Here is a 12,132-nt window from a genome sequence, read left to right as displayed (position 1 = left end):
TCCAGTCATTTGTTCAGAATCTAAACTTTCTTATCTCCAGTCATTTGTTTAGATGAAATTAGAATCTAAACTTTAGAAACTACGTTATCGTGCAACACATCATAACGCCTCCCCCCCCCCCCCCCCCCCCATCCCAAAATATATTATAAAAAGCACACAATAAAACAACAGAAATGTCTGAAAACGAGACGTTATTATGTTATTCTCTCAAGTGGATGAAAACAATAGCCTGGCACCGTTTGAGGATCTGAACCAGTAGCAGACGACAACGGCTCTGGTTACTTCTGCGTGTGGCATCAGCCGCTGGCCATTGTCCCCGGTCACGTGACGATGACGTGTTTCCGGTACACCCAGGGATGTTAGGGACTGGTCTGAATCGATGACGTTCGTTAGTTAAATAGGTCCGACCGAGCAATCAACAGATTGTTTCTGAACTACCTTTCCAGCATTGCTTTTTTTTTTAAAAAAAACAGTTATCTATAGATTGCTAAAATTTGCAAACATTCTTAATTTCATCAACAATTTCATGATTTGTTTTAACTTTTTAAAATTTTTGCCGGCATCGTCGCGATTTATAAACAATCAAGCTGTTATTTTAACTTTTCAAATCCCTGTCAATTTATAAACAATCATGTTGTTATTTTAACTTTTCAAATCCTTACACACGCATTGTAATTTTATAAGCAACAAATTGAATGTTCAAATCTTTGCAAGCCTACCTTATTTAGATAATTATTAATTGTGCATGACAACTGACAAAAACAAACGTTACTTCAATCCAGTTTTACGAAAATTCCCACTGTCTTTTTGGGCTATAATTAGTTTTATGTAAGATTTCATAAAAAAATTATATAGATGTATGACGTAATGAGGCATATGTGGATCCTGAATAAGTATTCATTAGATCGAAAAAAGTGGTTTATTTCTGAACAAGTTTGAAAAATCAACTAGCAGCATTTTGTTTATTTAGGTTTGTAATAAGCTTTTAAAAGTAATATTTTGATTGAAATAGAATTTTATTAAAAATAGGCAATGGCTTAAAAGGAACGCGGTTTAAACCGAGCCAAAAACTAGAGCTAACTAAAAAGTATATGGAGCTTAGAGCTATTTCTGGAGCTTAGAGAGCTAATTCTGGAGCTTAGGAGGCTAGAAGTTCTGTGATCTGAAACAATGCAACATAATATTCTAGTTGTAGGTTTACACTTGAACACCACACACACGAATCATGCAACACCAAGAGAGATAACTCAGGAGACAAAACACCGTCACCATGACAACACCCTAGCCTTGTAATTCAAAAGCCCCTCCACCGGAAGTAAACATGTAAGCAGCCGGAGACACTTACCGCTTCAGGGAGCTGGACCTGTTGCTAAAGGACATGACGTGACCAGGTGACTCAGCTGAGGACCATCACGTGACCAGACCACATCTGACACGGAGAATCACCAGTTTAAATCCAATCCACCTTTTCCCATCCGTCCTCTTCAGAAGAACGACGGGAATCCCCAGTAAGTCGAGCTCAACCAATGGGATTGGTCGGGTCTACAGCTACCTGAATCAGACGACCGGTCTGGTGTCACACATTTATCTGACGCAGACGACCACTCCGGCACAGGGTATCGTCCTCACGTGCAAGTGAAAGAACTTTCCAGAACAAACAAGTTCATCTCATCAAAAACGTTTTTTTTTTTTAAAATCCTGACTGTTAACAGTAATTTGATTTCTAGAACACAACAAGTAGAACTGAGGCGGCACAAGAAGCAGAACTGAGATCGCGCACTCAGCTGTCACAAACTGGCAGAAGCCAAGCAGACGATAACGAGAATTTCCCTTCCTTATTACGCAATCCGAATTTTAAATTGGGTGAATACACCTCAGTTACACATGATTAAATCGAACTTCTACATGAGGAAACAAACAGTTTCGCTGATGTGAATAAAATTTCGTAACAGAATTACAGCCAATTAAACTAACACTGTACACATTTTTTTGGCGATTTCGATTTTGTCAATGTCATGTCAAGTTTATCGGTGCATGTGGGGAACTTGGGGCTCCTCTCGTCACACCCACGAGAGAGCGGCTGTAAAGTTGTACCTGGCAACAATGTGGCTTAAAGCCACTTACTGGCCAGATTTATTGTGCCAATTAATCAATTAATGTGTTGAAAAACAGGCGCCAGTTTAAGTGAAACGTAGACTGAGATGGTGTGATGTGACTGACTTACACACTTACAGAGATGGTGGGGCTTACACACTTACAGAGATGGTGTGGCTTACACACTTACAGAGATGGTGTGGTGTGTATTACACAATTACAGAGATGGTGTGGTGTGTATTACACAATTACAGAGATGATGTGGCTTACACACTTACAGAGATGGTGTGGCTTACACACTTACAGAGATAGTGTGATGTAGCTTACTTTCTTACATAATTCTTCGCATGAGGAATCTAAAGTTAGATATAAACACCACGCTTTTATAAATTTGCTATAAACACGACGTTAAAGTTAACCGTCATGAGAAACACGACGTTAAAGTTAACCGTTATGAGAAACACCAGTCTAAAGTTAACCTTTATGAGAAACACTAGTCTAAAGTTAACAGTTATCAGAAACACCAGTCTAAAGTTAACCTTTATGAGAAACACCAGTCTAAAGTTAACCTTTATGAGAAACACTAGTCTAAAGTTAACCTTTATGAGAAACACTAGTCTAAAGTTAACAGTTATCAGAAACACCAGTCTAAAGTTAACCTTTATGAGAAACACCAGACTAAAGTTAACCTTTATGAGAAACACCAGTCTAAAGTTAACCTTTATGAGAAACACTAGTCTAAAGTTAACAGTTATCAGAAACACCAGTCTAAATTTAACCTTTATGAGAAACACCAGTCTAAAGTTAACCTTTATGAGAAACACTAGTCTAAAGTTAACCTTTATGAGAAACACTAGTCTAAAGTTAACAGTTATCAGAAACACCAGACTAAAGTTAACCTTTATGAGAAACACTAGTCTAAAGTTAACCTTTATGAGAAACACCAGACTAAAGTTAACCTTTATGAGAAACACCAGTCTAAAGTTAACCTTAATGAGAAACACTAGTCTAAAGTTAACAGTTATCAGAAACACCAGTCTAAATTTAACCTTTATGAGAAACACTAGTCTAAAGTTAACCGTTATGAGAAGAAACACCAGACTGAGCTAAAATTAACATTAATACTAAAGTTACGCTCGGCTTTAAACACCAAAAACAAAGGTTAAACTGACCTTAGTTCAGAACACCTTGATTATAAACAGCTAACTAAACTCATAAACTGATGGTGACCTATAAAGTATACCACGGCAAAAGTTTTCGCAGCTGTGTTAAGTAGATGAAAATTCTGAACGCATGACAACAAACATATCCATCATACGTGTCGCCTCCATACATTCCAAGTGTAATTTGATAGAAAAACCTGCGGTAGAGACAAATGGAGAATAAATCTTGTCTGACGATATCTAGTCTTCTCGTTAACCAACGGTTCTAGTGTTATCCTCATCGTAAGGTGGTGTTGTCTTAGAGTTTGGTGGGGTTGGCACCAGAACTGTGGTGAAATAATGTCGTCTGATGGTTGGTAACGCACCTGATGTGGGGGTGATGTCACAGGTTTTAGAAGACCTGGGCCATCTTGCTGTCTGATTGATTGAAATTTATTTTGAGAAAGGGGGACAACCCAGACAAGCGGGAAAAGAGGGGAGAAAACATTTGTCAGCAAAGGGCCACAACCCAAGCAGATGTTTTAGACGTGGTTGTGTGGGGTGAGGTGGGGAGGGTTGTGTGGAATTGTGTTTTGTCGGAGAGGTGTGGGGGAGTGTCACGTGGGGAAGTGGGGGAGTGCTGTGTTGAGGTGTTGGGGAGTGACATGTGGAGGTGTGGGGGAGTGTTATGTGGTGTGGAGGTGTGTCATGTGGAGGTGTGGGGGAGTGTCATATGGGGGTGTCATGTGGGTGTGTGGAGAGAGTGTCATGTAGAGGTGTAGGGAAGGGTCGTGTAGAAGTGTTGGGGATAGTGTGGTTGGGGTGGGGAAGTTTGAGTGGAGCTGTGCTGAGGTGTCGGGTGGTGTTGAGGAGGATAGTGTTAATGACTTCTCAAAAGTTATAAACGTAACCAACACGAACTCACAGAATTGAAAATATGACCAACACGTCCTAACAGAATTGTAAAAGCATGACCAAAACAACCTCCCATAGAAATATAAAACATAACCAACTTGGCTTGTCATAGAAACTAGACAATCCACGACAGCCAACAAGCGCTAATACCAGCCATTCATCATTTCCATTGAGGTTAAATCATTCACGGAAATATGTTTAGAATACAACTACGACAGAGGACCATTTGTCCTGATTGTTTTTTTATATCACGTGAATGGACGTCCGGGTTGATTTGTGGAATAATTTAGACGTACAGAAATTCAACAATTCAGCACATTACTAAGCTGTTTAAGTCTACAATTATTTTCTGTTTTTTTTTTAAAAAAACGTACATTAATTGTTTAGATACAAAAATAGTTTGGCTCAAACTAATTTAGCTCGGTAAAATAATTAAAAGACTGGGTGTGACAGTGAACACTAGAGGTCAGATGTGTTGCCATGACAACGCTACTGAGTGCTGCTGATTCGTCAAGTTAGGGCACAGCTTCAACGAGATTAGAACGGACAAGATTTCCTGCTCAGAGCACCGTGTCTTTTATTCAGTCCTGTCGTTTCTACTAACGGCTCGTCCATAACTACGTCACAGTCTTAGGGGGAAGGGCGGGGAGGGGTTGGGCGAACTTGTGTGACGCTGGGGGGGGGGGGGGGGGGATAAAAATCGTTTTAAAGGTGTGGCATCGTTGATGGATGACCTTTAAACTCTTAAGCTTGAAAAAGTCAGACAACTGTATATCCATTCACGAGACTTCAACATAATAATATAATATAACAAATGAAAAGTAGACGATAAAATACATCAGAATCGGTAAAACAAAATCTTATGACGAAAAAAATAATATGATGTCATATGGAGCTTGCTGTTATTATAGGAACTGCTAACTAAATAATTAATAACAGCAAAGTTATGTAAACAATGCGGAAAAACGAGTTGTCACGTGGTTTTTTAGAAGAATTTTTTTCGAAAATAAGTTAAAAAATAAACTTTTCTTTCCTCTTTCTAATTTAAAATAGTAATCAGGACTTTGAAATGACGCTGCGGAATATTTTAGATATAGTCTAAAATGAGTTTAATTAATGGACATGAAAATCACGAATACCAAGATGGCGGTGGTGACAGTCTAATTTTCTACTGTCAGTTCGTCTGCCCAGTGTGTAAGGCAAGGGAAACAACCGCTGTTAACAACTTCCTGTCAGCTAACAATAACATTCTACTGATGACCTTTGCAGCTCAGGTAACGGTTTGTTTACGATTTGATTAATTTACAACTTAATGGCGTCTGACAAGTTAAATGGGCACATTTTTTTCCTTCCTCTATTTTAATAACTTGGATTTAAACGTGGTACGGTAACTGTCATTAAAATGACGCTACAATTTCAACGCAAATTATTTTTTTAGTCTTTTTGGCAACTTACATTATAAGTTATTTATTAGACATTCAAAAACCCAATTTATTTTTAAAAAATGCCGTATGATTATTTTTACAAATTATAAAATTTAAGTAAGAAATGTTTCATTAATTTAAAATGTAGAAATATATAGACATTAAAAACAATAAACAGGCCTTCTCCAACAAAGAGGTGGCTTTACATAAGGGACATCGAAATCCGCAAAATATGGACAATAACTCCATGCGGTAATTTGCGAAAGGGGGGGGGGGGTGTTGGCGGACATGGTAAAAGTATAAATTTTCTATATAAATTTTATTTCGGTTGAGGGGGGGGGGTAGAAATCTAAAGGGGGCAGAGCCTCCCTCCCGCCTCCAAGAGATACCTGGAAGAACCTCTGATTAAAAGTTTCAAACTAAAGATCCGTACTAGGCAGCGGAACAAAAAAGTAGGTTTTTTAAACAACAAAGGACGTGGTATCAAACTGAACTGTTGAGTTCGCTGTTTCTACATAAAATACACAATACAACATAAGATGTTGGTGACTATTACCTTTATAAATGTCGACGGTTGAAGTTTGTATTCATACACCGTGCCGAGTTACCAGAGGACTCTTTTATACACGCTACAGGACTCTAAACTAGGTGACCCAATCTTTAAAAAAAAACTACGTCAGCGCTGAAGTTTGGTACAGAGTTTGTGTTTGAATGGCACATACAAGACTGACCTGAGGTGGACACAATGGCCGCAGGTCGCCAAACTTAACACTGGGGTGACGACGTCTGCTGAAAGTTACACAGGGCAGAGACATTTTAACCATTCTTCAGGCATAAACGTGTGTGTGTAGGGGACGGGGGGTGGGGGGTGTAATGTAAACATAAGCCAAGGAATAATTGAATGACGTAACGTATAGGTTTTGGCTGAAATTTTCTAGATAATATTTTGTTTGAAATTTTTTATACATAAAAATAAGTTATTGTCATAAGATGAATCAAGATTTGTTAGATCAAAAGATCAGTTCTGCGAAAGATCAAAGAAAATAAACTTTGTTAGGCAGAAACTGAAGTGGGGCACCACTTTCGGATTATTAATTGTGGCGACACCGTGTCAAACATTTCCGGTGTTCAGTACTTATTTCCGCTCCAAATTTGATCCCTTTCTATTATAGTGTAAAGGGTGGAGCTGCTTTCTTTGCCATATTTTTAAAAATTCTCAATTAGACGTGGTATTGTTGATTGTTAGTGTATGTCGTGTTGGATACAGACAAAAACTAGATGCATGCAATAATAAAATTCTATAAGTAGGTGTCGGCAATAATGTTCTATAAATAGATGCAGTAATAAGGCTCGGGGAGATCCAAGTTTAAGAAAATGTACACCTGTAGGTATCATCATTTGAATAAAGTTTAATGCAAAACAAAACGACCGATTGTTGAAAAAGTGGCTGTAAGCCACTAATACAACAAGACAAGTATCACAAGCTACCGACGATTACTTCCTCAATGTAAGGCTCTCTACATAATGAACCAAGAACACTCGTAACATTGTAAGAATACGATATGAATAATGGATAATTGTACTGTCGGAGAAAAACTTAATTAATTTGCTGATCACCTTTACACAAATTAACCTTAACGATTCATGAACACAACTTTAAAATCTGGAATATTTGAACACGCTGCATAGTGTGAAGGGTATTTCAGTAGGCTTACAGTTCACAGGTAAATCACATTGTCAGAACACACCACTGACAGATTGTTATATTGAACACATCCTGCACCATTGTGAATGCACTGCCGGATACCTTAAAACGAACCTGACAAATAGATCACAAAACAGACCTCCAATATACCAACACACGTTATATTGGACGCAACTTGCCACATTGACAAATTATACAAATAGATCACCTTGTCAGAAGATATACCAACACACTCAAGGCTGTATTGAACACAACCTGCGACAGTGTTGACGCTGTGTTAGATACACCAGTACAACTACAGTTTACAAATAAATCACACGGTCGATTGCCCACGGCGACATCAATCGGACAGTTGGCGTGGTCCCCGCTTTCTTTCATTGCATCATATTACCTGCTGGTGTTAAAACTACATCGCTTTCTATCGCAGCCGATAAACACTGTACAAATAAAACAATACAGAAGTAGTTTAATCCATCGGCGCTTGTATACAAATATTTTATGTTTTAAATAATTTCTTTTATTTAAAAAAAGAAAAGAAAAAACACAACTTTTTAAAATTCTGAGATACATTTTCACACGTTTAACATTATAGATAGGTGTACTAATAATATGAATATGCGCATCAATATAACATACGAGTGTATTCCACAGGTTAGAATCAAAGCTAGATAAAACATTGAAATACCGAACAAGCTTCCATGGTGGCAAGGAAAACAGAAAACCTGTCGCGACTAAGCCACGTTTAATTCGCCCTTACTTTCATTTCCTTATGGTGAAAATGTCGGCCGTTGACAGGTCTTCAGACGAGAGCTTGTCGTCTGCATACAAGTCCCTACACGGGGCGACAACCCCGGATAACGAATGACCAAAAAGTTGAAACTTTTGTTTTAGACAGTTGTCTTATCTGGTGAAGTGGACTCTTCACAACATAAAAAGACTTTAAACAATAAAATTTTAAAATTAAGAAGACTCAAAACTATTATTGGGATGTTTATCAATATTTAGATTTATTTAGCAAAAGCTATAGTTACCAATACTTTTATTTGATTGAGTTTATTAGTTAAAATTTTCCATACGAACATAAAATATGAGAATATAAGCATTATAAATGCTATTAAATTAACAGAAATTGAAAAATCTTTTTCATCTGTAAATTCAGAAAACAGACTATATCAGATGAGATCTGGTGTCATTTGACACTGGTCCTTGGTGGATGGACCATGGTCACAGGCTGGCGTCACGTGGTGCTTGATAGGGTCACGTGGTCACGAGACAAACAAGTAAACATAACAACAAACAGCGACAACAAACAGCGACAACAAAGCGCAACACGAAACAGTAACAACACAACAACGAACATTAAGCTCACGCGATTATCAACTTGATTGTTGACGAACCCGCACTCAACGATCGCAAAAAATCAATAGTGACTGCTAACATTTTCAAACAAACAGCTGTAAAAATCAAACCTGATTCTGTTGAGGGGAACACCTTTCCAGTGGTCCTTTGGTGACGCCATTATCGTCTGCGAAGTTCAGCCTGACGTCATGCGTGTCCACAAAAATGCGAACCTCCACTCAAGCGCCAGTTATTTGAACAAATAAAAATCCCAGGCAACGCGACAAGAAGATGTTTTTTAAACAAAAGGAAACCAAAGTCTGTCCCTTGGGATATCGAGTTCACACACAAGAAATACGAAACGACTGGTTGACGAAATCTCCTCACAGTGAACAACATCGCTTTATTTGTGTGCAGAGCTGTTGGCTTCAAACTACATTACATTGGTAGTCGCTGAGGCAAGGTTAATCAGATGACGACTGCTTCACGTCTGCTGATGGTTATGTACAGTCACAATTCCTTTGATGTCAGCCAGTAGTTCTAATTTGGTTTGTTTTCCAACCCATCCATCCCCCTTCCCCACCCCACGGTCAACGATTGTTTTATCTCCCCTAGTGAGATAAAGAAAAGAAAGGAAAGAAAGTAAATTAAAACGGACACGATGCTGATTGACGTAAACGGTGTGGCGAATCAATGTGAATAGGCGTGGCAGTTAACCTGAATGGTTAGGGTTAGGACACATTCACTGGAGGGAAATGTCAGGTTTAAATTTTGATGTTTGGGTGTCTCAGTCTGGGCCCATCCATTTCAGACATGTGTTGAGTTTATGGGGCGGATTCAGCTAGAGAGCTAATAAAAACTTGCAGCATATGAAGATATCAATTCATCCAACTTCATTTAAAGTAAAGCAGGCATAAAAACCTTCACATAAAGAAGTCTTAAAAACGCGCTAAATTAAATTTAAAAACGGCTTCATTCTTTCGCTATTAAGGTTTGTTTTTTTTTTAATTTTCTAAAACTTATTTTTAATGCATAGAAGCCTTGAACCAGCTAAACAATATGTGGGGTTCGGGAGATTTGACAATTGGAATAAAAATCTGGGTCTTCAGTCGGCGCACTAGTGAAGGCTGTTTTACTCTGTGGGGCTGAGACATGGAGAATAACTGCCACAAATAGAAAATACAATCATTTATAAACTCATGCCGCAGAAAGATGGATTGGCCACACTCAGGAAGTTGTATCCAGCCTAAAAAGACAGGCCCCCAACAGGAATCCACAGGGCAAAAAGTTGCCGACCAAGGAAGACCTGGATACGTGACATGAAAGAAGACAACAAGAAGATTGTATACACATGGGGACAGTTGGAGAGACTAGCCCAGGACAAATGCCTGGAAAGCTCTTTTCAGCAGCTTATGTCCCAGGGGGGGGGGGGGGGGGACGACGACGACGACAGGCTAACCTAACTCATCTTTAGTGCATAACAAAGTTTATTATACATGTTTTATTCGGTCATGCTTTACTATTTTCTTTATATTATTTATTATCACATAAATTAGGCCACAGAGAGATTAATATCATAATAAAAAAAACAACGACATTAACTGTCTGAGTCATTTAACCACCATGTTAGGATCGGACATAATCAAAACAATGGACACTATTACACAGCACAACAGGAAACAGACTGTTTTAACATAGCGCGGGAACGGCTATAAATATTTTTGCGCCTCCGTAAGACTTTTTTGATACACATAAACAATTACTTGTTCTTATTGTTAACAATACACATAATAATCGTGTTATAAATTGCCTTTCATTTGATATGGTCATACCTGGCAGAGTGCAACATACGTTTATTTTCTTCAGTACTCCGCTATATGAGACCTATAGTGTTGTTATAACGTCAGAATCTTTGTTAGATCGCACAAAATGCCAACGTGAATTGAATTCACACGATGCCTCAGATGGTGTAGTGAGTTTTCAGGTTTAAAAATAAATTTTTAATTAGCCGTTTTGTATTAGATCTATGTATAAGTAAACCATCTTATAGACATGAAATTAGGCTACATGTAAGAAAAAAGTATTACTATTGTAAATCTGTATCAGTCCTCACAAAGCCAATGTTGAAAACTGTAATACTAAAGCAAACTAACGCTGTGGGGCACACAAATAAAAAACTTCTAAGTGAAAAGAAAATTACACCCCCACACAATCAGATTCTACCTCTCGACTAGTTAATAGAGGCGGTGTTCGAAGTGGTTGGTTATGTGGTGCAATCGTTGCTGAGACATTGAGGATGTTAATGAAAGTATGGGCTGATGAACCGACCAAAATCATGAAAATGTTTTTTTTAAGGGTTCTTCTCCCTGACGTAGACATGGTTCACATGGGTCACAAGATCCCGTGATATCTGTTGGATGTTGTCACCAGTGTGACAGAAGATGACTTTGAATGTTACTAGAAAACTCGACCCGTTTGTTAATACGATCAAATGCGTTGTCGAGGAAGGTTTTTTGACCATGAAGAAACACATCCTCTGTCTACTACAGCTGTCTATGTGAACTAAAGATCCATTTCATTCAGATGTGACAGTCACTGAGGCAGATGACGTCTAACTTGATGGTTTGTAGGGCCTGTGACGTACACCACGACTTTTTTACTTTCGAGCTAGGTACTCATTGAAGCTCAGTGAACAAAGAGTCGTCCTACGAACTGAACACTGGGAACCGAACTCGAAGCTTTCTGATATGCAGTGATATGCCTACTCGACCACACCGCCTCGGGCAGCACAGGAAGCGGGCGAGTAAGTTTCAAGTATATATCAATGCCTAAAAATGACACACATCACATAGCATGCCATGATATTTTGTAGAATACCAGAAACTTACCATCTGTGGACAAAACACTCAAACACATACACACACACTTAACTTTGTATTCGAAATGTACTTACAGAATGTGCTTCCTAATTACTGAACACAAGTTCATGTTTAATGTATTTTATTTAATACACGCAAGTCGTCTCGTACTCTCTTGACAAAATCATGTTAAAATCCACTGGTTTAAAGTATCTGTATCTGAGTCCAGCAATAGTGTGGGACCACCATCCATGGTCAGCCTTATGACCACCACCACCGCAAGGCAATCACTTATCTAATGAGATTCCATATCAACCAGGATCAACTAAATAAACGCATGGAGTATAGGCACATTGACTGAACAAAGATAACGAGGCGAGGGTAGAAACCAGAGCAAACACTGTGTGGTGACATCTTCACCACTTGAGCCAGATACCGAGTGCCTTGTCTGAAAGTTGAGCGCTTGGCTTATGAGAGGGGCGACACAACAACAACGGATGAGTCAAGGACTAGATTCAATGACACGGATAAAAATATATACATCCGGTTGGCTGTTTACACTTGCCGTAAATTGTTATACAGACTGGGGTTGATTTTTTAAAGAAATAATTTGTGATTTAATAAAAAGATCACGTGATATCTGAGGGGTTGGGGGA

The 12,132-nt window shown here is 38.6% G+C and overlaps 1 protein-coding gene across 1 annotated transcript in view; it reads right to left on the bottom strand.

The window, feature by feature from the left end:
* LOC131951451 (uncharacterized) overlaps positions 1–11,903 on the bottom strand; it is a 61,555-nt gene extending 49,652 nt beyond the window's left edge. Inside the window, exon 1 of the mRNA XM_059313868.1 lies at positions 11,572–11,903. Coding sequence (XP_059169851.1) covers positions 11,572–11,606 — 35 coding nt within the window. The 5' untranslated portion in view covers positions 11,607–11,903. The remainder of the gene's footprint in view (positions 1–11,571) is intronic.
* Positions 11,904–12,132: the final 229 nt, after the last annotated feature.

Source organism: Physella acuta, unplaced genomic scaffold (assembly GCF_028476545.2).
Source record: "Physella acuta isolate Inbredline_101_S28 unplaced genomic scaffold, ASM2847654v3 ptg000813l, whole genome shotgun sequence".
Lineage (NCBI taxonomy): Eukaryota > Metazoa > Mollusca > Gastropoda > Physidae > Physella > Physella acuta.
This window is presented reverse-complemented; position numbering and strand designations above follow the sequence as displayed.